The sequence below is a fragment of the Oenanthe melanoleuca genome, chromosome 22, assembly GCF_029582105.1.
Source record: "Oenanthe melanoleuca isolate GR-GAL-2019-014 chromosome 22, OMel1.0, whole genome shotgun sequence".
NCBI lineage: Eukaryota > Metazoa > Chordata > Aves > Passeriformes > Muscicapidae > Oenanthe > Oenanthe melanoleuca.
Window position 1 is genome coordinate 691141 of NC_079355.1, and position 25310 is coordinate 716450.

At 48.2% G+C, this 25310-nt stretch overlaps 2 protein-coding genes across 4 annotated transcripts in view; both read right to left on the reverse strand.

The window, feature by feature from the left end:
- Window positions 1-1024: 1024 nt before the first annotated feature.
- LOC130261890 (bifunctional endo-1,4-beta-xylanase XylA-like) lies at window positions 1025-19968 on the reverse strand. Of its 3 annotated transcripts, none has more exons than XM_056508550.1 (14): window positions 19835-19968; window positions 18921-19024; window positions 18301-18453; window positions 17970-18080; window positions 17317-17455; window positions 15898-16499; window positions 15281-15427; window positions 14948-15058; window positions 5119-5257; window positions 3842-4293; window positions 3188-3367; window positions 2865-2975; window positions 1823-1961; window positions 1025-1304 (listed from the first exon to the last, which is right to left on the reverse strand). In XM_056508550.1, the coding sequence occupies exons 1-14, from the start codon at window positions 19875-19877 to the stop codon at window positions 1216-1218; spliced, it is 2520 nt and encodes an 839-aa protein (XP_056364525.1). In that variant the 5' UTR covers window positions 19878-19968; the 3' UTR covers window positions 1025-1215. The 3 variants fall into 3 exon arrangements, with proteins under 3 accessions (XP_056364525.1, XP_056364523.1, XP_056364524.1); XM_056508548.1 differs by having other exon boundaries at window positions 3188-3370; XM_056508549.1 differs by having other exon boundaries at window positions 1026-1304; window positions 3188-3370; window positions 15281-15424.
- An 830-nt stretch (window positions 19969-20798) lies between these two features.
- The window catches only part of LOC130261928 (uncharacterized), a 29852-nt gene continuing 25340 nt past the window's right edge, over window positions 20799-25310 (reverse strand). The window contains exons 26-33 of the mRNA XM_056508602.1: window positions 25065-25168; window positions 24443-24595; window positions 24112-24222; window positions 23457-23595; window positions 22071-22636; window positions 21450-21596; window positions 21116-21226; window positions 20799-20810 (exon numbers count right to left, since the gene is read on the reverse strand). Coding sequence (XP_056364577.1) covers window positions 20799-20810; window positions 21116-21226; window positions 21450-21596; window positions 22071-22636; window positions 23457-23595; window positions 24112-24222; window positions 24443-24595; window positions 25065-25168 — 1343 coding nt within the window. The remainder of the gene's footprint in view (window positions 20811-21115; window positions 21227-21449; window positions 21597-22070; window positions 22637-23456; window positions 23596-24111; window positions 24223-24442; window positions 24596-25064; window positions 25169-25310) is intronic.

Consider the following 25310-nt stretch of genomic DNA (forward strand, 5'->3'; position numbering starts at 1 on the left):
TCACTCTCTTTGATTTTTCTCTGACAGTGACTTGACCATTTAGAAAAATTGTGTTCAGGAGTCTGCTGAATGATTGAGGAGGGGAAAATTCTTCTTGTGTGACAAGAGTCCAAGATAATTAAATCCTTCACGTCCCACTTGTTAAAAAAAACAACAGAAACAACAACAAACCAAACCAAACTACAACCAACCAACCAACCAACCAAATAAACACATCCCAAAAAGTGAACTTTGAAACTACAGGTGAGGTGTTGGGTCACAATAGATGGGGATTGACGTTTTGTCAAATGCTCGTTAGCTCTACAGAAACATGACTCTTCCTAGCTTGATTTGTGTCTAATTAATACTACTGAACACTGGGAGGATCTCATAGAGAGAATCTGGAATTTGCTGTCCGGGAAGAAACATGTTCCTGGAAGCAAAAATGGAAAAAAATCTTTAATCTTCTTGTAGGTAGCATTGCAGCATTAAGGAAGACAGCTTTTTTTTTTTGTTTTGTTTTTGTTTTTTTTGTTTTTAGATTCATGTCTAAACTAAAGGCATTTGGGAGGAGATGAGTGGGAATCTTCTACAGTCTCAAGGGAATAACAGTTGTGTTTATACTGTGTATGCATCTTTGGAGGCCATTTTCATCTACTTCAATATTCAATGTGGTGCCCTGTAGCCAGTCCTTGCTATACACTGGAAAATGAAATGGAGGGCTCTATAAGAACAACATGATAAATTCCATAGACTTCCCTTTCCCTAAAGAAGGCAAATTCACTGCTTTGCACTTCTTTTTTTCTGCCTTTTGTGCCCTATTAATCAAGATTCTTACTGTGGGGCATCTTCCCCCAAACAGGGAAGGAAAGTCCTAACTGTGAATGCCTTGTTTGTACCATACACAACCTGGGGTTTGCCCAGCTTTCTGGCTGTGCCTAGTGTTGAGAACTGGCAATGAAAAGAGCATTTGAAGGGCTCAAATGAAGCAAAAGGGTGACAATCAAAATATTTCCATGGAGATTTCAAAGATGGTTGAAGGGTAGAGTAATGACAAACAAGCCAGAGGTCATCTATGCAAAAGGTTTTTAATTGAAAGCTCTAGTCAACAAATGATCTGTTTCAGTATCAAGAACAAAACTCTTGAAAGAAGAAATGTCAGGGAAGAAGGGCATCAGGGTTGGCTTTGGGCAGCAGCTCTGAAGGCTGGATCTTGTTTCAAGAAAGGTAAGATTTTCAAATGTGTCCATTGCCTCTACAGTACTTCAGCTCCACGAGTCTCACGACGTTAAGCGCAGTGCATGATTGTTGATTGTATTGGGGTCCTTTAAAAAAACAAACGAAAAAATTACAATTAGTTCATAGGGAAGATATTCTTAGGTAATTGATGAGAGCTCATTTTTGTTGCTTTGTAGTAACAAAAATGAAAACTAGCCTAGGAAACTATGTTGTTTAAGAATATAATTGCTGTATAAGAAATCTTTTAATAGACAAAGAATCTCTTTGAAGTCACAAAACAACACTGGGTCTATAATACAGAAATGAGAGAACAGTGGTCTTAGAGCTATTCTTTCTCTTAGTGTAGTATAGGCGCTGCAGAGGATATCAGTGTGTAAAATCCCACACAATAACTTAAGCCACCTTAAACTTCACAAAAATGGGTAGTAATGGTATAGATCAGGTCATTTATGGAGGCTGTGACTCAATCTTTTTTCAGTCCTGAGCTGTGGAGATGTCAAACCCTTTGTGCAACTGCTGAAACTGTGCATCTCAAAGTGGAAGAGCAGCAAGTGTGCATTCTTCATTCCCAGGTCACTTAGAGACAGAATTCCTTTGCACTCACCATAAACTTCATGAGCCATATAGGTGGTGAATCCACTGCACATGGAGAAGACATTTGCTCCATAAGACATGAGGTTGTTGACCAGTCCATTGGTGACAAAGGTGATCTTCTTGTTAGGTCTTCCAAAACCAATCTGGTTCTGAACAACAAAAACCAGCATTCAGCAAGATCAGAGTCAGGAGCTCCTTCCCTTCTAGGCCTATTCCTAGCTCTGGAATGATGACTTGGGGCTGGGTGTTTGAGCTTTTAGGGACACCTTTTAATCCCCTGGGGGCCTGTGGAAGCACTAGCAAGCCTTAAAGGCAGCTTCAAAGGCGGAGCTCGTTCTAAGGGAGTCAAGCCTTGAAGCAAGCCACAATCTATAGCTAAAGCTGAATCTTTTTGCTTATGCCTTTACTGATAACACTCTGCTGGTTTTCTTCTGCCCCCTAGGTGTTCTTGCTCTTTAAAGCCTTCATGTTTTTAAGGACTCAGTTCTGAGTCTTCAGTGGATGCCAGTGCCTACCAAAGGTGAGTATGCTAAATGCTGATACTATTTTTTAAATGCCATGTTAATTTAGTGGGAGGAGCTCATGTTAACATGGTAGTTATTTGCAAACATTTTGAGAGATGATTTAAAATTTTCCAGGTTATTGAGTTATTTGTTCTTCATCAAATACATCTCAACCCAAGAAGTTAAGTTTTTACCATGCAAGGAATGAAAGATTTTAAAGGGTACCTTACCACACATCTACACTCTTGGGTCATAAGAGAGTATTAAAAAGAGGTCTCATTGCAAACAATGTAAAAATTACCCAGGATATCTACAACATTAATTAAAAATGAGAAACCTTCACCTTAAAGAGCTTATTCTTATTTTTGAACCTTTTAAAATAAAATAAAACAAAACTCAAAATAAATTGAACTACATAATTACCAGTGTGATATAAATCACTTCTAAATATCTAATGGTTTAAAAGGTCTTGAAAATAGCAGTCTTCCACATCTGTTAACTTTCAAATACTGAGCAATATTCCAAGTGACTCCTCCATTATATTCTTACCCTCCTCTCTGCAGCCACTTTGATAAGTGCAGCAAAGCTGGGCATCTCACTCCTGTTCATGGTGGAAATGTAGCATGTTCTCTCTTGCATCACTCTTGTTGCAATGACACCCTGTAAAATAAAATTATTGAGCCCTCACAATACAGTTTTTTTCAACTGTTAACATTGAAATAAGTTTGGACTGAAACAATAACAAATGCCGAGATTTTCTACTCCATATCATGGACTCCAAAATTTAGGATAATGGCCCACGTCTGGGCCAGCTGTGTAAGGAGCCAGTCTGCTCATATATATCTTGAACAAGACCCCTCCTTACCACTCACCGTGTTGTAGTTCCAGATGGTTTTCCAAGACAAGCGGTTGCTCTTTTGCTCAAAAATTGCTGTTTGTGTTTGACTATTGATGCTCATGCTCTGGGATACACCGGAGATGGAGATTTGAGAGTCCCCACCAGAGATGGAGATTTGAGAATCTCCATCAGTGATGATTTGTTGGTTATTTGTCTGCTGAGATAAGAAGACCACATGAAATATTTTCAGACTATGCAAATAGCTAGGTCTCACACAATATATTTTAAAAAATACCTGTAGAAAAAGAATAAGTGCTGTGATCCAAGGAGATATGGCAGTAGAGGTGTATTTTAAAATGAGAGAGATATATGTGAAATAAAAACACAAAAAAGGCAGAAGAATACAGCAGAGGCCATAAGAATTCTCATCATGGATTCAGAGAATCATTGCGGGATCTGACAGCTGTCATCTGGTGACTTTAAGCGTTGATGAGTGCAAAAGCACTGGCCACAGTAAATTCATCCTAAGGGTCTTAAATGGAAACCTCTGCTGACCTAATCTGCATCCCTCCAGCAGGAAGCTCCCTGAGGAGATGCCAGGTTAGAAGGGCATGAGGGCTGCATTTAGCAGCAGCTCTGGAATCCCACCATTTGGTTTAAGACATGGTAAGGGATAAGGTTTTCTCACCTGTCCATTGCCATTCCAATTGCCATTCCAATTGCCATTGTTATTCCAATGGCCATTCCAAGTGCCATTCCAATTGTTACCGCTATTCCAACCGCCATTCCAAATGCCACTGCCATTCCAAATGTTTTGGCCATTCCAGATGTCATTCCAACCACCAGTCCAGTTGTTACTGCCGTTCCAACCTCCATTCCAACCGCCATTCCAATTGCCATTGCCATTCCAATTGCCATTCCAATTGCCATTCCAATTGCCGTTTCCATTCCAGTTGCCATTGCCATTCCAGTTGCCATTCCAGTTGTTACCGTTGTTCCAACCGCTGTTCCAACCGCCATTCCAGTTGCCATTCCAGTTGCCATTCCAGTTGCCATTGCCAATGCAGTACTGAAGCTCCACAGCTTTCAGGACATCAAGGGTAATGCAGGATCCCAGAGTCACCTGGGGTCCTTGGAAGGCTGGAAAAGAAAAGACAAACCCCATGAGCCTAAGACCGTGTCTGCCTTTCTACAAAAGAGTGCTGAGTTTCCTGAGAGCCAGGAAGGTTCTGAAGAATTGCTGCACTGGGAATGTTAGAGCTGTATGTGGGACAGACTCTCTTGGATTCCCCATAGAGCATTGGCTCTGTGGCTCAGAAAGGGATGCCCACAAAGATGTGCTCTGGAAATCCCTTTGGGATTTCCTGTGCAGAAACTGGGGCTCTATTGCACTGGCTCCTGTGAGTCCCCATGGCTGGGCATTACACGGTGAGGCTGCTGCCAGTTATGGGCCCAGTCACAGAAGCTGCGACATTCTGAAAGAATCCTACCAAGTGTAGGTCATTAAAACATTAGAGAATTTGATCCTTGCCTAAGGGAAAAAACTACGAGGATCGAAGTCTCCTGATTTAGTGTTTTGAAGCACATGGGTTCGGGGGTTGCCTGGGTCAAGTAATTAGCAAGCTCTAACCTGAAGGACAGCAGTTCTTAAAATGACCATTCTTCCTGAGCGGGCATAACTGGGGATACCTGTGTGGGCTCAAACATTTTGAGCCCAAAATTTCAGCCCAAAAAGGCTTCATAAAAAGGAGCTATAAGGGCTTGTTTTGGGACATTTAATGGGCTGTGACCCCAGCCTCTTCCAGTCCGAATCTGAAGAGCTGCCGACCCTTTTGCGCGACTGCTGAAAGAAGCCCTTGGTGTCCCTAGGTTTGGAGGTGGAACACCAGCAGTGGTGCCTTGGTCATGCCCCAGGAGACCAAAGGGCAGGTCAGTAGCACTGAGGATTCCCATGCTTGCACTCACTGTGAACTTCGTAAGCCATGTAGGTGGTGAGTCCACTGCACATAGCGGTGATGTCTATTCCATAATTCCTGAGGTTGTTGACCAATCCACTGGTGACAAAGGTGATCTTCCTGGTTGCTCTTCCAAGGCCGAGCAGGTTCTAAACATGAAAAACCAACATTCAGCAAGCTGAGTGTGGGAAGCTAGTTCCAGCTTAGGCTGTTCCTAGCTCTGAAATGATGACTCGTGGCTGGGTGTTTTAGTTCAGCCTTCCTTTAGGGACACCTCTAAATCCCCGGGGTGGCTGTGGAGCACTAGCAAGACTTGAAGGCAGCTCCAGAGGTAGAGGGCGTTCTAATGGAGTCAAGGTGCAGATATGCTGAAAGGAGTAGCAGTACTAGGAAAGCACTGAAGAAGGCCACACAGAAAACAGGTTTGCCCAGCCAGCTGCAGACATTCTAAACATCCTAACAGAAAGATGGGGAGTCAATAATGCAGTCCCTTTCTTCTTTTGGCAAAGCATTCCTCCAACAAATTTTCCCTCTATGTTACGGGTGAGAGAAAAGAAAATCTGCCACTAGAGACAACCTGATCCTCTGCAGAAAGAAAAAGCACATGGAGAATGGCCCTATGATCTCCAGGGCCAGGAACCGGCTACTCCTTTGGAACCTTACCCTGCTCTCTTGTGCCAGGCGTGCCAGATTATCAAAGCGGGGCATCTCGCTTCTGTTCATGATGGAAATGTAGCAGGTGTTCTGTTGCGTGACTTTGGTTGCAATGACGCCCTGTGAAATGAAATTATTCAGCACTATCAATTCGGTATTTTCCAGCCAGAATTCTTGGATGCTTTTGGAATCAGCCCCGTCCCTGCCACTCACCGTGTTGTAGTTCCAGATGGTTTTCCAGGACCCGCCGCCGCTCATTTGCTCAATGACTGCCACGCGCCATTGCCTGTTGAGGGTCACAAATTGGGACTGGCCACCAATGATGACTTGCGTGTTGTTGAAAATGCCGCCTGGAATCTGCTGAGTCTAAAAAGCCAAAGGAAAGAAGACATTTCACTTTTGAAGGGTAATAACAGTGATGTCCCCAGAGCTTTAGAAAAACCCCTGTGACAATGGAAGAATTGCTGCCCCCGGGAAGGGTTGGCACTGCTCACATAATCTTCCGAAGTACCCTGAGTCAATGCTCTGCTTTTGGGCAGGGGCCATAAGAATTCTTTTCATGGATTGAGGGAATCATTGCCACATCTGTCAGTTCTCATCTGGTGCCTTTAGACTTTGATGAGTGCAGGAGCACTGGCTACAGTAAATCCGTGCTCAAGGTCTTGAATGGAAACCTCTGCTCACCCATTGCTCTGTTTAAAGCATCTGCACTGTCAAGCAGGATGCTCTCAGGGAGGAGATGCCAGGCAAGAAGGGCATGAGGGTTGGCTTTGGGCAGCAGTTCTGGAGTCCCCCCGATTTTGTCCAAGAAATGCAAGGACTAAGGTTTTCTCACCGGGAAATTGACACTGCCATTGCCAATGCAGTACTGAAGCTCCACAGCTCTCAGGACATCGAGGGTAATGCAAGATCCCAGAGTCACCTGGGGTCCTTGGAAGGCTGGAAAAGAAAAGACAAAACCCCATGAGCCAAAGTCTAAGACCCGGGCTGCCTTTCTCCACGAGGGTGCTGGTGTTGCTCAGAGTCTGCCAGTTTCGGAAGATTTACTGAACTGGGATTGTTTGAGCTGTACAAGGGACAGATTCTCTTGAAATCCCCATAGAGCACTGCCTCTGTGACTCAGCAAGGAATGCCCACAAAGGCGTGCTCTTGAAACCCTTTGGGATTTCCCGTGCAGAAATCAGGACTCTATTGCATTGGCTCGTGTGAGTCCTGAAGGCCGGGCATTACACGGTGAGGCTGCTGCCAGTTCATGGGCCCAGTCACATGGGCTGTGACATTCTGAAAGAATCCTACCAAGTGTAAGTCCTTTAAGTATGTAAGGATAAATCTACAGGGATCGAAGCCATTTGGCTTTGTGTTGTGAAGCCCAAGGCTTTGGTGGTCCTCTGGGTCAAGTCATCAGCAAGCTCTGTGCTGAAGGACAGTGGTTCTTAGAACGACAATTTTCCTTGACTGGAAATTTCAGGGGAGCATAGTGTGAACTAAAACCCTCTGGGCCTGAATTTAAGCCCCATCAGCTTCCTGGAGGTGAGCTGTAAGGGTTTGTTTTGGGTCATTTATGGGGGATGTGACCCCAGCCTCTTGCAGTCCTGATATGCAGAGGTGCCAAACCCTTTGGCAACTGCTGAAAGAAACCCTTGATGTCCCTGGCTATTTAGGACGAAGAGCAGCAGTGGTGCCTTAGTCATGCCTCAGGAGACAAAAGGCCAGGTCAGTAGCACTGATAATTCCCATGCTTGCACTCACTGTGGACTTCGTAAGCCATGTAGGTGGTGAGTCCACTGCACATAGCGGTGATGTCTATTCCGTAATTCCTGAGGTTGTTGACCAATCCACTGGTGACAAAGGTGATCTTCTTGTGAGGCCTTCCAAAACCGAGCAGGTTCTAAACATGAAAACCCAACATTCAGCAAGCTCAGTGTCAGGAGCTGGTTTCTGCTCGGCCTGTTCCTCGGGAATGATGACCTGTGGCAGGGTGTTTGAGTCCAACTTGCCTTTAGGGATGCCTTTTATTCCCCTGGGATCTGTGGAACCACTAGCAAGCCTTGTAGGCATCTCTAAAGGCAGAGGTCATTCTAAGGGAGTCAAGGTGCACGGAGCCTGAGGGGAAGTGGCAGCGCAAGGAAAGCTACTGAAGAGGAGATGTGGAGTGCGGCCGCTCAGTGGAGCCAGAGCTCCTTCCAAAGCATTTGCTCAGTCGCTGCCCTGGCCCCTCAGAGGCACTCGGGCTGTCAGCTGGAAGGCCAGCAGGAGAAGTCTCTTCCTGCAGCCCATTCTAACCTGGACCCGAGAGAGAGCAGCAGCAAGCCCCGGCCGATACATTTGCTCTCCAAGTATTTGCAGGAGGTGTTTAGAGCCCCTCTCTGTGACCCCTGGCTGCTCTAGTGGGACAGGTCTTTTCTAGCAGCTCTGGTGGGCTTTGTTTCAGATAAATTGCCGCTCTCTTGTCCTCCTGGACTGATTTGTGACCTGACTCATGTCTCTTGCTGCTTTCCTACTGTCTCCTCCCACGCCCTTGGCTTCCCTCTGCTCTCTAGCTCTTTCCTTAGCTAGGGCCACAAGCCTCCAGTTGTGGCTTATCCCATGAGTGTGGGGGAAGGCTTCAGGAATAGGGAGACGCTCTCTCATGCCCCAAAGGACAAGGGAGTCTGGCCAGGAGTAGCTGCGACAACAAGTTTGGAGCTGACCAATGCAGTTTGGTACTGAACAGCCTATGAAGAAGTCTGAGATCCACGCATTCCAAAAGGATTAAAGCTCCCGAAAGACTCCTCAGAGCAAGGCATTGTCCAGCAAGCTGCAGACATCCTCAACATCCTCAGAGAAAGTGGAGCTGGGGGAAGGACTAATGCAGCCCCTTTCTTCATTAGGCAAAGCGTTCCTACCATAAATTTGCTATCTGCATTACTGTTTAGAGAAAGGAAAGTCTGCCACAAGAGACAACCTGATTCTCTCCAGAAAGAAAAAGCACATGGAGAAATGGCCCTATGATCTCCAGGGCCAGGAACCGGCTACTCCTTTGGAACCTTACCCTGCTCTCTTGTGCCAGGCGTGCAAGATTATCAAAGCTGGGCATCTCGCTTCTGTTCATGATGGAAATGTAGCAGGTGTTCTGTTGCGTGACTTTGGTTGCAATGACGCCCTGTGAAATGAAATTATTCAGCACTATCAATTCAGTATTTTCCAGCCTGCTAATGTTGGGATAAAGTCAGGATGGAAACCATAACAAATGCTGAGTTTTACTGGTCCATGTTTTGGACTCCAAATGTTTGGAATAAAGAAACAATCACCCCCTGTAGGCCAGATGTACGAGGAGACAGTTTCCTGATCTGATTTTTTCATTGAGAAACCTCACCGCCACTCACCGTGTTGTAGTTCAAGATGGTTTTCCAGGACCCGCCGCCGCTCATTTGCTCAATGACTGCCACGCGCCATTGCCTGTTGATGGTCACAATTTGGGACTGGCCACCAATGATGACTTGCGTGTTGTTGAAGATACCGCCTGGAATCTGCTGAGACAAAAAAGCCAAGGGAAAGTAGACATTTCACCTTGGAAGGGTAATAACAATGATGTCCCCAAAGGTTTAGAAAAATCCCTGATACAATGGAAGAATTGCTGCCCCCCCCAGGAAGTGCCAGCCCTGCCCTCAACATTTTCTAAAGGACCCAGAATCAAGGCTGTAGTGTTGGGCAGAGGCCGTAAGAAATCTTTTCATGGATTCAGAGAATCCTTGCCACATCTAGCAGCTGTCATCTTGTGCCTTTAGACGTTGATTTATGCAAGAGCCCTGGCCACAGTAAATTCATGCTCAAGGTCTTGAATGGAAACCACAGCCATTGCTCTTTTAATGCATCTGCAGCCTCCAGCAGGAAGCTCTCAATGAGGAGATGCCGAGCAAGTAGGGCATCAGAGTTGCCTCTAGCAGCAGCAACTCCGGAGTCCCCCATTTGGTCTAAGAAATTTGGTAGGGGCTAAGGAATTCTCACCTGTCCGTTGCCACTCCAATTGCCATTCCAAATGCCGCTGCCATTCCAAATGTTACCGCCATTCCAACCGCCGTTCCAACCGCCATTCCAGTTGATACCGCCATTCCAACCGCCGTTCCAATTGTTACCACTGTTCCAGCCGCCATTCCAACCGCCATTCCAGTTGTTGCCATTGTTCCAACCGCCATTCCAGTTGATACCGCCATTCCAGTTGATGCCGCCATTCCAATTGTTACCATTGTTCCAACCGCCATTCCAATTGTTACCACTGTTCCAACCGCCGTTCCAACCGCCGTTCCAACCGCCATTCCAGTTGTTGCCGTTGTTCCAGCCGCCATTCCAGTTGTTACCGCCATTCCAACCACCATTCCAATTGCTGTTGCCATTCCAACCGCCATTCCAATTGCCATTCCAGTTGCCATTAAAGTTGCCATTGCCGTTGCCATTCCAGTTGCCATTCCAGTTGCCATTGCCGTTGCCATTCCAGTTGCCATTCCAGTTGCCATTCCAATTGCCATAGCTATTGCAGTACTGAAGCTCCACAGCTCTCAGGACATCGAGGGTAATGCAGGATCCCAGAGTCTCCTGGGGTCCTTGGAAGGCTGGAAAAGAAACACAAAACCCCATCAGCCAATGTCTAAGACCATGGCCACCTTTCTGCAGGAGAGCTGGTGTTGCTCAGAGCCAGCAAGGTTCTGAAGAAATGCTTTATTCGGAATGTTTGAGTTGTACGCAGGAGACATTCTCCTGGCATCACTGGCTCTGTGGCTCAGGAAGGGATGCCCACAAAGACGTGCTCTTGAAAACCCTTTGGGATTTCCTGTCCAGAAATTGGGGCTCTATTGCACTGGCTCCTGTAAGTCCCGATGGCTGGGCATTACACGGTGAGGCTGCTGCCAGTTCATGGGCCCAGTCACATGGGCTGTGATATTTTGAAAGACTCCTACCAAGTGTAGGTCATTAAAGCCCTGGGGAATTGGATTGTTGCCTCACGCAAAAACGACAGGGATCAAAGCCACTTGATTTAGTGTTGTGAAGCACATGTGTTTGGGAGTTGCTTGGATAAACTCATTAGCAAGCTCTAACCTGAAGGACAGCAGTTCTTAGAATGACCGTTCTTCCTGAGCGGGCATAACTGGGGAGTTCTGTGCTGGCTGAAACATTTTGAGCCAAACTTTCATTCCCCTTAAGCTTTCTGACCAGGAGCTATAAGGGCTTGTTTTGGGACATTTATGGGGGCTATGACCCCAGCCTCCTGCAGTCCTGATCTGCAGAGGTGCTGACCCTTTTTTGCAACTGCTGAAAGAAACCCTTGATGTCCCTGGGTTTGGAGGTGGAACACCAGCAGTGGTGCCTTAGTCATGCCCCAGGAGACCAAAGGGCAGGTCAGTAGCACTGAGGATTCCCATGCTTGCACTCACTGTGAACTTCGTAAGCCATGTAGGTGGTGAGTCCACTGCACATAGCGGTGATGTCTATTCCGTAATTCCTGAGGTTGTTGACCAATCCTCTAGTGACAAAGGTGATCTCCTGGTTGCTCTTCCAAGGCCGAGCAGGTTCTAAACATGAAAAACCAACATTCAGCAAGCTGAGTGTGGGAAGCTAGTTCCAGCTTAGGCTGTTCCTAGCTCTAAAATGATGACTCGTGGCTGGGTGTTTTAGTTCAGCCTTCCTTTAGGGACACCTCTTAATCGCCTGGAGGATGTGGAACCACCAGCAAGCCTTGAAGGCAGCTCCAAGGGCAGAGGTCGCTCTAATGGAGTCAAGGTGCAGGTATGCTGGATGGAAGTGGCAGTGCAAGGAAAGCACTGAAGAAGGCCACACAGAAAACAGGTTTGCCCAGCCAGCTGCAGACATTCTCAACATCCTCAGAGAAAGTCAGGGAGACAATAATGCAGCCCCTTTCTTCTTTTGGCAGAGCATTTCTCTAACAAGTTTCCCCTTGACATTACGGGTGAGAGAAAAGAAAATCTGCCACTAGAGACAACCTGATCCTCTGCAGAAAGAAAAAGCACATGGAGGAATGGCCCTATGATCTCCAGGGCCAGGAACCGGCTACTCCTTTGGAACCTTACCCTGCTCTCTTGTGCCAGGCGTGCCAGATTATCAAAGCGGGGCATCTCGCTTCTGTTCATGATGGAAATGTAGCAGGTGTTCTGTTGCGTGACTTTGGTTGCAATGACGCCCTGTGAAATGAAATTATTCAGCACTCACAATTCCGATTTTTCCAACTCTCAGGATTGGGATAAAGTCAGAATGGAAACCATAACAAATGCTGAGAGTTTATACCCTGCATTGTGGAATCCAAATGTTTGGAATAAGAAACAATCGCTGCCCATGGGCCGGCTGTACAAGGAGCCAGAATTCTTGGATGCTTTTGGAATCAGCCCCGTCCCTGCCACTCACCGTGTTGTAGTTCCAGATGGTTTTCCAGGACCCGCCGCCGCTCATTTGCTCAATGACTGCCACGCGCCATTGCCTGTTGAGGGTCACAAATTGGGACTGGCCACCAATGATGACTTGCGTGTTGTTGAAAATGCCGCCTGGAATCTGCTGAGTCTAAAAAGCCAAAGGAAAGAAGACATTTCACTTTTGAAGGGTAATAACAGTGATGTCCCCAGAGCTTTAGAAAAACCCCTGTGACAATGGAAGAATTGCTGCCCCCGGGAAGGGTTGGCACTGCTCACATAATCTTCCGAAGTACCCTGAGTCAATGCTCTGCTTTTGGGCAGGGGCCATAAGAATTCTTTTCATGGATTGAGGGAATCATTGCCACATCTGTCAGTTCTCATCTGGTGCCTTTAGACTTTGATGAGCGCAGGAGCACTGGCTACAGTAAATCCGTGCTCAAGGTCTTGAATGGAAACCTCCGCTCACCCATTGCTCTGTTTAAAGCATCTGCACTGTCAAGCAGGATGCTCTCAGGGAGGAGATGCCAGGCAAGAAGGGCATGAGGGTTGGCTTTGGGCAGCAGTTCTGGAGTCCCCCCGATTTTGTCCAAGAAATGCAAGGACTAAGGTTTTCTCACCGGGAAATTGACACTGCCATTGCCAATGCAGTACTGAAGCTCCACAGCTCTCAGGACATCGAGGGTAATGCAAGATCCCAGAGTCACCTGGGGTCCTTGGAAGGCTGGAAAAGAAAAGACAAAACCCCATGAGCCAAAGTCTAAGACCCGGGCTGCCTTTCTCCACGAGGGTGCTGGTGTTGCTCAGAGTCTGCCAGTTTCGGAAGATTTACTGAACTGGGATTGTTTGAGCTGTACAAGGGACAGATTCTCTTGAAATCCCCATAGAGCACTGCCTCTGTGACTCAGCAAGGAATGCCCACAAAGGCGTGCTCTTGAAACCCTTTGGGATTTCCCGTGCAGAAATCAGGACTCTATTGCATTGGCTCGTGTGAGTCCTGAAGGCCGGGCATTACACGGTGAGGCTGCTGCCAGTTCATGGGCCCAGTCACATGGGCTGTGACATTCTGAAAGAATCCTACCAAGTGTAAGTCCTTTAAGTATGTAAGGATAAATCTACAGGGATCGAAGCCATTTGGCTTTGTGTTGTGAAGCCCAAGGCTTTGGTGGTCTCTGGGTCAAGTCATCAGCAAGCTCTGTGCTGAAGGACAGTGGTTCTTAGAACGACAATTTTCCTTGACTGGAAATTTCAGGGGAGCATAGTGTGAACTAAAACCCTCTGGGCCTGAATTTAAGCCCCATCAGCTTCCTGGAGGTGAGCTGTAAGGGTTTGTTTTGGGTCATTTATGGGGGATGTGACCCCAGCCTCTTGCAGTCCTGATCTGCAGAGGTGCCAAACCCTTTGGCAACTGCTGAAAGAAACCCTTGTGTCCCTGGCTATTGAGGACGAAGAGCAGCAGTGGTGCCTTAGTCATGCCCCAGGAGACAAAAGGCCAGGTCAGTAGCACTGAGAATTCCCATGCTTGCACTCACTGTGAACTTCGTAAGCCATGTAGGTGGTGAGTCCACTGCACATAGCGGTGATGTCTATTCCGTAATTCCTGAGGTTGTTGACCAATCCACTGGTGACAAAGGTGATCTCTTGTGAGGTCCAAAACCGCGAAGTTCTAAACATGAAAACCCAACATTCAGCAAGCTCAGTGTCAGGAGCTGGTTTGCTAGAGCCTGTTCCTGGGAATGAGACCCGTGGCAGGTGTTTGAGTCCAACCTGCCTTTAGGGATGCCTTTTATTCCCCTGGGATCTGTGGAACCACTAGCAAGCCTTGTAGGCATCTCTAAAGGCAGAGGTCATTCTAAGGGTCAAGGTGCACGGAGCCTGAGGGAAGTGGCAGCGCAAGGAAAGCACTGAAGAGGAGATGTGGAGTGCGGCCGCTCAGTGGAGCCAGAGCTCCTTCCAAAGCATTTGCTCAGTCGCTGCCCTGGCCCCAGAGGCACTCGGGCTGTCAGCTGGAAGGCCGGCAGGAGAAGTCTCTTCCTGCAGCCCATTCTAACCTGGACCCGAGAGAGAGCAGCAGCAAGCCCCGGCCGATACATTTGCTCTCCAAGTATTTGCAAGGAGTTTAGAGTCCCTCTCTGTGACCCCTGGCTGCTCTAGTGGGACAGGTCTTTTCTAGCAGCTCTGGTGGGCTTTGTTTCAGATAAATTGCCGCTCTCTTGTCCTCCTGGAATGATTTGTGGCCTGGCTCACGTCTCTTGCTGCTTTCCTACTGTCTCCTCCCACGCCCTTGGCTTCCCTCTGCTCTCTAGCTCTTTCCTTAGCTAGGGCCAAGCCTCCAGTTGTGGCTTATCCCATGAGTGTGGGGGAAGGCTTCAGGAATAGGGAGACGCTCTCTCATGCCCCGAAGGACAAGGGAGTCTGGCCAGGAGTAGCTGCGACAACAAGTTTGGAGCTGACCAATGCAGTTTGGTACTGAACCCTATGAAGAAGTCTGAGATCCACGCATTCCAAAAGGATTAAAGCTCCCGAAAGACTCCTCAGAGCAAGGCATTGTCCAGCAAGCTGCAGACATCCTCAACATCCTCAGAGAAAGTGGAGCTGGGGGAAGGACTAATGCAGCCCTTTCTTCTTAGGCAAAGCGTTCCTACCATAAATTTGCTATCTGCATTACTGTTTAGAGAAAGGAAAGTCTGCCACTAGAGACAACCTGATTCTCTCAGAAAGAAAAAGCACATGGAGAAATGGCCCTATGATCTCCAGGGCCAGGAACCGGCTACTCCTTTGGAACCTTACCCTGCTCTCTTGTGCCAGGCGTGCCAGATTATCAAAGCTGGGCATCTCGCTTCTGTTCATGATGGAAATGTAGCAGGTGTTCTGTTGCGTGACTTTGGTTGCAATGACGCCCTGTGAAATGAAATTATTCAGCACTATCAATTCAGTATTTTCCAGCCTGCTAATGTTGGGATAAAGTCAGGATGGAAACCATAACAACTGCTGAGTTTTACTGGTCCATGTTTTGGACTCCAAATGTTTGGAATAAAGAAACAATCACCCCCTGTAGGCCAGATGTACGAGGAGACAGTTTCCTGATCTGATTTTTCATTGAGAAACCTCACCGCCACTCACCGTGTTGTAGTTCAAGATGGTTTTCCAGGACCCGCCGCCGCTCATTTGCTCAATGACTGCCACGCGCCATTGCCTGTTGATGGTCACAATTTGGGACTGGCCACCAATGATGACTTGCGTGTTGTTGAAGATACCGCCTGGAATCTGCTGAGACAAAAAAGCCAAGGGAAAGTAGACATTTCACCTTGGAAGGGTAATAACAATGATGTCCCCAAAGGTTTAGAAAAATCCCTGATACAATGGAAGAATTGCTGCCCCCCCAGGAAGTGCCAGCCCTGCCCTCAACATTTTCTAAAGGACCCAGAATCAAGGCTGTAGTGTTGGGCAGAGGCCGTAAGAAATCTTTTCATGGATTCAGAGAATCATTGCCACATCTAGCAGCTGTCATCTTGTGCCTTTAGACGTTGATTTGTGCAAGAGCCCTGGCCACAGTAAATTCATGCTCAAGGTCTTGAATGGAAACCACAGCCATTGCTCTTTTAATGCATCTGCAGCCTCCAGCAGGAAGCTCTCAATGAGGAGATGCCGAGCAAGTAGGGCAGAGTTGCCTCTAGCAGCAGCAACTCCGGAGTCCCCCATTTGGTCTAAGAAATTTGGTAGGGCTAAGGAATTCTCACCTGTCCGTTGCCACTCCAATTGCCATTCCAAATGCCGCTGCCATTCCAAATGTTACCGCCATTCCAACCGCCGTTCCAACCGCCATTCCAGTTGATACCGCCATTCCAACCGCCGTTCCAATTGTTACCACTGTTCCAGCCGCCATTCCAACCGCCATTCCAGTTGTTGCCATTGTTCCAACCGCCATTCCAGTTGATACCGCCATTCCAGTTGATGCCGCCATTCCAATTGTTACCATTGTTCCAACCGCCATTCCAATTGTTACCACTGTTCCAACCGCCGTTCCAACCGCCGTTCCAACCGCCATTCCAGTTGTTGCCGTTGTTCCAGCCGCCATTCCAGTTGTTACCGCCGTTCCAGCCACCATTCCAGCCACCATTCCAATTGTTGCCGCCATTCCAACCGCCATTCCAATTGCTGTTGCCATTCCAACCGCCATTCCAATTGCCATTCCATTCCCAGTTGCCATTGCCGTTGCCATTCCAGTTGCCATTCCAGTTGCCATTCCAATTGCCATAGCTATTGCAGTACTGAAGCTCCACAGCTCTCAGGACATCGAGGGTAATGCAGGATCCCAGAGTCTCCTGGGGTCCTTGGAAGGCTGGAAAAGAAAACACAAAACCCCATCAGCCAATGTCTAAGACCATGGCCACCTTTCTGCAGGAGAGCTGGTGTTGCTCAGAGCCAGCAAGGTTCTGAAGAAATGCTTCATTCGGAATGTTTGAGTTGTACGCAGGAGACATTCTCCTGGCATCACTGGCTCTGTGGCTCAGGAAGGGATGCCCACAAAGACGTGCTCTTGAAAACCCTTTGGGATTTCCTGTCCAGAAATTGGGGCTCTATTGCACTGGCTCCTGTAAGTCCCGATGGCTGGGCATTACACGGTGAGGCTGCTGCCAGTTCATGGGCCCAGTCACATGGGCTGTGATATTCTGAAAGACTCCTACCAAGTGTAGGTCATTAAAGCCCTGGGGAATTGGATTGTTGCCTCACGCAAAAACGACAGGGATCAAAGCCACTTGATTTAGTGTTGTGAAGCACATGTGTTTGGGAGTTGCTTGGATAAACTCATTAGCAAGCTCTAACCTGAAGGACAGCAGTTCTTAGAATGACCGTTCTTCCTGAGCGGGCATAACTGGGGAGTTCTGTGCTGGCTGAAACATTTTGAGCCAAACTTTCATTCCCCTTAAGCTTTCTGACCAGGAGCTATAAGGGCTTGTTTTGGGACATTTATGGGGGCTATGACCCCAGCCTCTTGCAGTCCTGATCTGCAGAGGTGCTGACCCTTTTGCAACTGCTGAAAGAAACCTTGATGTCCCTGGGTTTGGAGGTGGAACACCAGCAGTGGTGCCTTAGTCATGCCCCAGGAGACCAAAGGGCAGGTCAGTAGCACTGAGGATTCCCATGCTTGCACTCACTGTGAACTTCGTAAGCCATGTAGGTGGTGAGTCCACTGCACATAGCGGTGATGTCTATTCCGTAATTCCTGAGGTTGTTGACCAATCCTCTAGTGACAAAGGTGATCTTCCTGGTTGCTCTTCCAAGGCCGAGCAGGTTCTAAACATGAAAAACCAACATTCAGCAAGCTGAGTGTGGGAAGCTAGTTCCAGCTTAGGCTGTTCCTAGCTCTAAAATGATGACTCGTGGCTGGGTGTTTTAGTTCAGCCTTCCTTTAGGGACACCTCTTAATCGCCTGGAGGATGTGGAACCACCAGCAAGCCTTGAAGGCAGCTCCAAGGGCAGAGGTCGCTCTAATGGAGTCAAGGTGCAGGTATGCTGGATGGAAGTGGCAGTGCAAGGAAAGCACTGAAGAAGGCCACACAGAAAACAGGTTTGCCCAGCCAGCTGCAGACATTCTCAACATCCTCAGAGAAAGTCAGGGAGACAATAATGCAGCCCTTTCTTCTTTTGGCAGAGCATTTCTCTAACAAGTTCCCCTTGACATTACGGGTTAGAGAAAAGAAAATCTGCCACTAGAGACAACCTGATCCTCTGCAGAAAGAAAAAGCACATGGAGGAATGGCCCTATGATCTCCAGGGCCAGGAACCGGCTACTCCTTTGGAACCTTACCCTGCTCTCTTGTGCCAGGCGTGCCAGATTATCAAAGCGGGGCATCTCGCTTCTGTTCATGATGGAAATGTAGCAGGTGTTCTGTTGCGTGACTTTGGTTGCAATGACGCCCTGTGAAATGAAATTATTCAGCACTCACAATTCCGATTTTTCCAACTCTCAGGATTGGGATAAAGTCAGAATGGAAACCATAACAAATGCTGAGAGTTTATACCCTGCATTGTGGAATCCAAATGTTTGGAATAAGAAACAATCGCTGCCCATGGGCCGGCTGTACAAGGAGCCAGAATTCTTGGATGCTTTTGGAATCAGCCCCGTCCCTGCCACTCACCGTGTTGTAGTTCCAGATGGTTTTCCAGGACCCGCCGCCGCTCATTTGCTCAATGACTGCCACGCGCCATTGCCTGTTGAGGGTCACAAATTGGGACTGGCCACCAATGATGACTTGCGTGTTGTTGAAAATGCCGCCTGGAATCTGCTGAGTCTAAAAAGCCAAAGGAAAGAAGACATTTCACTTTTGAAGGGTAATAACAGTGATGTCCCCAGAGCTTTAGAAAAACCCCTGTGACAATGGAAGAATTGCTGCCCCCGGGAAGTGTTGGCACTGCTCACATAATCTTCCGAAGTACCCTGAGTCAATGCTCTGCTTTTGGGCAGGGGCCATAAGAATTCTTTTCATGGATTGAGGGAATCATTGCCACATCTGTCAGTTCTCATCTGGTGCCTTTAGACTTTGATGAGTGCAGGAGCACTGGCTACAGTAAATCCGTGCTCAAGGTCTTGAATGGAAACCTCCTCACCCATTGCTCTGTTTAAAGCATCTGCACTGTCAAGCAGGATGCTCTCAGGGAGGAGATGCCAGGCAAGAAGGGCATGAGGGTTGGCTTTGGGCAGCAGTTCTGGAGTCCCCCCGATTTTGTCCAAGAAATGCAAGGACTAAGGTTTTCTCACCGGGAAATTGACACTGCCATTGCCAATGCAGTACTGAAGCTCCACAGCTCTCAGGACATCGAGGGTAATGCAAGATCCCAGAGTCACCTGGGGTCCTTGGAAGGCTGGAAAAGAAAAGACAAAACCCCATGAGCCAAAGTCTAAGACCCGGGCTGCCTTTCTCCACGAGGGTGCTGGTGTTGCTCAGAGTCTGCCAGTTTCGGAAGATTTACTGAACTGGGATTGTTTGAGCTGTACAAGGGACAGATTCTCTTGAAATCCCCATAGAGCACTGCCTCTGTGACTCAGCAAGGAATGCCCACAAAGGCGTGCTCTTGAAACCCTTTGGGATTTCCCGTGCAGAAATCAGGACTCTATTGCATTGGCTCGTGTGAGTCCTGAAGGCCGGGCATTACACGGTGAGGCTGCTGCCAGTTCATGGGCCCAGTCACATGGGCTGTGACATTCTGAAAGAATCCTACCAAGTGTAAGTCCTTTAAGTATGTAAGGATAAATCTACAGGGATCGAAGCCATTTGGCTTTGTGTTGTGAAGCCCAAGGCTTTGGTGGTCTCCTGGGTCAAGTCATCAGCAAGCTCTGTGCTGAAGGACAGTGGTTCTTAGAACGACAATTTTCCTTGACTGGAAATTTCAGGGGAGCATAGTGTGAACTAAAACCCTCTGGGCCTGAATTTAAGCCCCATCAGCTTCCTGGAGGTGAGCTGTAAGGGTTTGTTTTGGGTCATTTATGGGGGATGTGACCCCAGCCTCTTGCAGTCCTGATATGCAGAGGTGCCAAACCCTTTGGCAACTGCTGAAAGAAACGCTTGGTGTCCCTGGGTATTGAGGACGAAGAGCAGCAGTGGTGCCTTAGTCATGCCTCAGGAGACAAAAGGCCAGGTCAGTAGCACTGAGAATTCCCATGCTTGCACTCACTGTGAACTTCGTAAGCCATGTAGGTGGTGAGTCCACTGCACATAGCGGTGATGTCTATTCCGTAATTCCTGAGGTTGTTGACCAATCCACTGGTGACAAAGGTGATCTTCTTGTGAGGCCTTCCAAAACCGAGCAGGTTCTAAACATGAAAACCCAACATTCAGCAAGCTCAGTGTCAGGAGCTGGTTTCTGCTAGGCCTGTTCCTCAGGAATGATGACCCGTGGCGGGGCGTTTGAGTCCAACCTGCCTTTAGGGATGCCTTTTATTCCCCTGGGATCTGTGGAACCACTAGCAAGCCTTGTAGGCATCTCTAAAGGCAGAGGTCATTCTAAGGGAGTCAAGGTGCACGGAGCCTGAGGGGAAGTGGCAGCGCAAGGAAAGCACTGAAGAGGAGATGTGGAGTGCGGCCGCTCAGTGGAGCCAGAGCTCCTTCCAAAGCATTTGCTCAGTCACTGCCCTGGCCCCTCAGAGGCACTCGGGCTGTCAGCTGGAAGGCCGGCAGGAGAAGTCTCTTCCTGCAGCCCATTCTAACCTGGACCCGAGAGAGAGCAGCAGCAAGCCCCGGCCGATACATTTGCTCTCCAAGTATTTGCAGGAGGTGTTTAGAGCCCCTCTCTGTGACCCCTGGCTGCTCTAGTGGGACAGGTCTTTTCTAGCAGCTCTGGTGGGCTTTGTTTCAGATAAATTGCCGCTCTCTTGTCCTCCTGGAATGATTTGTGACCTGACTCATGTCTCTTGCTGCTTTCCTACTGTCTCCTCCCACGCCCTTGGCTTCCCTCTGCTCTCTAGCTCTTTCCTTAGCTAGGGACACAAGCCTCCAGTTGTGGCTTATCCCATGAGTGTGGGGGAAGGCTTCAGGAATAGGGAGACGCTCTCTCATGCCCCGAAGGACAAGGGAGTCTGGCCAGGAGTAGCTGCGACAACAAGTTTGGAGCTGACCAATGCAGTTTGGTACTGAACAGCCTATGAAGAAGTCTGAGATCCACGCATTCCAAAAGGATTAAGGCCCCTGAAGGCCTCCTCAGAGCAAGGCATTGCCCAGCAAACTGCAGACATCCTCAACATCCTCAGAGAAAGTGGAGCTGGTGGAAGGACTAATGCAGCTCCTTTCTTCTTTAGGCAAAGCCTTCCTACCATAAATTTGCTATCTGCATTACTGTTTAGAGAAAGGAAAGTCTGCCACTAGAGACAACCTGATTCTCTCCAGAAAGAAAAAGCACATGGAGAAATGGCCCTATGATCTCCAGGGCCAGGAACCAGCTACTCCTTTGGAACCTTACCCTGCTCTCTTGTGCCAGGCGTGCCAGATTATCAAAGCTGGGCATCTCGCTTCTGTTCATGATGGAAATGTAGCAGGTGTTCTGTTGCGTGACTTTGGTTGCAATGACGCCCTGTGAAATGAAATTATTCAGCACTATCAATTCGGTATTTTCCAGCCTGCTAATGTTGGGATAAAGTCAGGATGGAAATCATAACAACTGCTGAGTTTTACTGGTCCATGTTTTGGACTCCAAATGTTTGGAATAAAGAAACAATCACCCCCTGTAGGCCAGATGTACGAGGAGACAGTTTCCTGATCTGATTTTTTCATTGAGAAACCTCACCGCCACTCACCGTGTTGTAGTTCAAGATGGTTTTCCAGGACCCGCCGCCGCTCATTTGCTCAATGACTGCCACGCGCCATTGCCTGTTGATGGTCACAATTTGGGACTGGCCACCAATGATGACTTGCGTGTTGTTGAAGATACCGCCTGGAATCTGCTGAGACAAAAAAGCCAAGGGAAAGTAGACATTTCACCTTGGAAGGGTAATAACAATGATGTCCCCAAAGGTTTAGAAAAATCCCTGATACTATGGAAGAATTGCTGCCCCCCCAGGAAGTGCCAGCCCTGCCCTCAACATTTTCGAAGGGTCCCAGAATCAAGGCTGTGGTGTTGGGCAGAGGCCGTAAGAAATCTTTTCATGGATTCAGAGAATCCTTGCCACATCTAGCAGCTGTCATCTTGTGCCTTTAGACGTTGATTTGTGCAAGAGCCCTGGCCACAGTAAATTCATGCTCAAGGTCTTGAATGGAAACCACAGCCATTGCTCTTTTAATGCATCTGCAGCCTCCAGCAGGAAGCTCTCAATGAGGAGATGCCGAGCAAGTAGGGCATCAGAGTTGCCTCTAGCAGCAGCAACTCCGGAGTCCCCCATTTGGTCTAAGAAATTTGGTAGAGGCTAAGGAATTCTCACCTGTCCGTTGCCACTCCAATTGCCATTCCAAATGCCGCTGCCATTCCAAATGTTACCGCCATTCCAACCGCCGTTCCAACCGCCATTCCAGTTGATACCGCCATTCCAACCGCCGTTCCAATTGTTACCACTGTTCCAGCCGCCATTCCAACCGCCATTCCAGTTGTTGCCATTGTTCCAACCGCCATTCCAGTTGATACCGCCATTCCAGTTGATGCCGCCATTCCAATTGTTACCATTGTTCCAGCCACCGTTCCAACCGCCATTCCAGTTGTTGCCGTTGTTCCAGCCGCCATTCCAGTTGTTACCGCCGTTCCAGCCACCATTCCAGCCACCATTCCAATTGTTGCCGCCATTCCAACCGCCATTCCAATTGCTGTTGCCATTCCAACCGCCATTCCAATTGCCATTCCAGTTGCCATTCCAGTTGCCATTGCCGTTGCCATTCCAGTTGCTATTCCAGTTGCCATTCCAATTGCCATAGCTATTGCAGTACTGAAGCTCCACAGCTCTCAGGACATCGAGGGTAATGCAGGATCCCAGAGTCTCCTGGGGTCCTTGGAAGGCTGGAAAAGAAAACACAAAACCCCATCAGCCAATGTCTAAGACCATGGCCACCTTTCTGCAGGAGAGCTGGTGTTGCTCAGAGCCAGCAAGGTTCTGAAGAAATGCTTCATTCGGAATGTTTGAGTTGTACGCAGGAGACATTCTCCTGGCATCACTGGCTCTGTGGCTCAGGAAGGGATGCCCACAAAGACGTGCTCTTGAAAACCCTTTGGAATTTCCTGTCCAGAAATTGGGGCTCTATTGCACTGGCTCCTGTAAGTCCCGATGGCTGGGCATTACACGGTGAGGCTGCTGCCAGTTCATGGGCCCAGTCACATGGGCTGTGATATTCTGAAAGACTCCTACCAAGTGTAGGTCATTAAAGCCCTGGGGAATTGGATTGTTGCCTCACGCAAAAACGACATGGATCAAAGCCACTTGATTTAGTGTTGTGAAGCACATGTGTTTGGGAGTTGCTTGGATAAACTCATTAGCAAGCTCTAACCTGAAGGACAGCAGTTCTTAGAATGACCGTTCTTCCTGAGCGGGCATAACTGGGGAGTTCTGTGCTGGCTGAAACATTTTGAGCCAAACTTTCATTCCCCTTAAGCTTTCTGACCAGGAGCTATAAGGGCTTGTTTTGGGACATTTATGGGGGCTATGACCCCAGCCTCTTGCAGTCCTGATCTGCAGAGGTGCTGACCCTTTTTGCAACTGCTGAAAGAAACCCTTGATGTCCCTGGGTTTGGAGGTGGAACACCAGCAGTGGTGCCTTAGTCATGCCCCAGGAGACCAAAAGGGCAGGTCAGTAGCACTGAGGATTCCCATGCTTGCACTCACTGTGAACTTCGTAAGCCATGTAGGTGGTGAGTCCACTGCACATAGCGGTGATGTCTATTCCATAATTCCTGAGGTTGTTGACCAATCCTCTAGTGACAAAGGTGATCTTCCTGGTTGCTCTTCCAAGGCCGAGCAGGTTCTAAACATGAAAAACCAACATTCAGCAAGCTGAGTGTGGGAAGCTAGTTCCAGCTTAGGCTGTTCCTAGCTCTAAAATGATGACTCGTGGCTGGGTGTTTTAGTTCAGCCTTCCTTTAGGGACACCTCTTAATCGCCTGGAGGATGTGGAACCACCAGCAAGCCTTGAAGGCAGCTCCAAGGGCAGAGGTCGCTCTAATGGAGTCAAGGTGCAGGTATGCTGGATGGAAGTGGCAGTGCAAGGAAAGCACTGAAGAAGGCCACACAGAAAACAGGTTTGCCCAGCCAGCTGCAGACATTCTCAACATCCTCAGAGAAAGTCAGGGAGACAATAATGCAGCCCCTTTCTTCTTTTGGCAGAGCATTTCTCTAACAAGTTTCCCCTTGACATTACGGGTGAGAGAAAAGAAAATCTGCCACTAGAGACAACCTGATCCTCTGCAGAAAGAAAAAGCACATGGAGGAATGGCCCTATGATCTCCAGGGCCAGGAACCGGCTACTCCTTTGGAACCTTACCCTGCTCTCTTGTGCCAGGCGTGCCAGATTATCAAAGCGGGGCATCTCGCTTCTGTTCATGATGGAAATGTAGCAGGTGTTCTGTTGCGTGACTTTGGTTGCAATGACGCCCTGTGAAATGAAATTATTCAGCACTATCAATTCCGATTTTTCCAACTCTCAGGATTGGGATAAAGTCAGAATGGAAACCATAACAAATGCTGAGAGTTTATACCCTGCATTGTGGAATCCAAATGTTTGGAATAAGAAACAATCGCTGCCCATGGGCCGGCTGTACAAGGAGCCAGAATTCTTGGATGCTTTTGGAATCAGCCCCGTCCCTGCCACTCACCGTGTTGTAGTTCCAGATGGTTTTCCAGGACCCGCCGCCGCTCATTTGCTCAATGACTGCCACGCGCCATTGCCTGTTGAGGGTCACAAATTGGGACTGGCCACCAATGATGACTTGCGTGTTGTTGAAAATGCCGCCTGGAATCTGCTGAGTCTAAAAAGCCAAAGGAAAGAAGACATTTCACTTTTGAAGGGTAATAACAGTGATGTCCCCAGAGCTTTAGAAAAACCCCTGTGACAATGGAAGAATTGCTGCCCCCGGGAAGTGTTGGCACTGCTCACATAATCTTCCGAAGTACCCTGAGTCAATGCTCTGCTTTTGGGCAGGGGCCATAAGAATTCTTTTCATGGATTGAGGGAATCATTGCCACATCTGTCAGTTCTCATCTGGTGCCTTTAGACTTTGATGAGTGCAGGAGCACTGGCTACAGTAAATCCGTGCTCAAGGTCTTGAATGGAAACCTCCGCTCACCCATTGCTCTGTTTAAAGCATCTGCACTGTCAAGCAGGATGCTCTCAGGGAGGAGATGCCAGGCAAGAAGGGCATGAGGGTTGGCTTTGGGCAGCAGTTCTGGAGTCCCCCCGATTTTGTCCAAGAAATGCAAGGACTAAGGTTTTCTCACCGGGAAATTGACACTGCCATTGCCAATGCAGTACTGAAGCTCCACAGCTCTCAGGACATCGAGGGTAATGCAAGATCCCAGAGTCACCTGGGGTCCTTGGAAGGCTGGAAAAGAAAAGACAAAACCCCATGAGCCAAAGTCTAAGACCCGGGCTGCCTTTCTCCACGAGGGTGCTGGTGTTGCTCAGAGTCTGCCAGTTTCGGAAGATTTACTGAACTGGGATTGTTTGAGCTGTACAAGGGACAG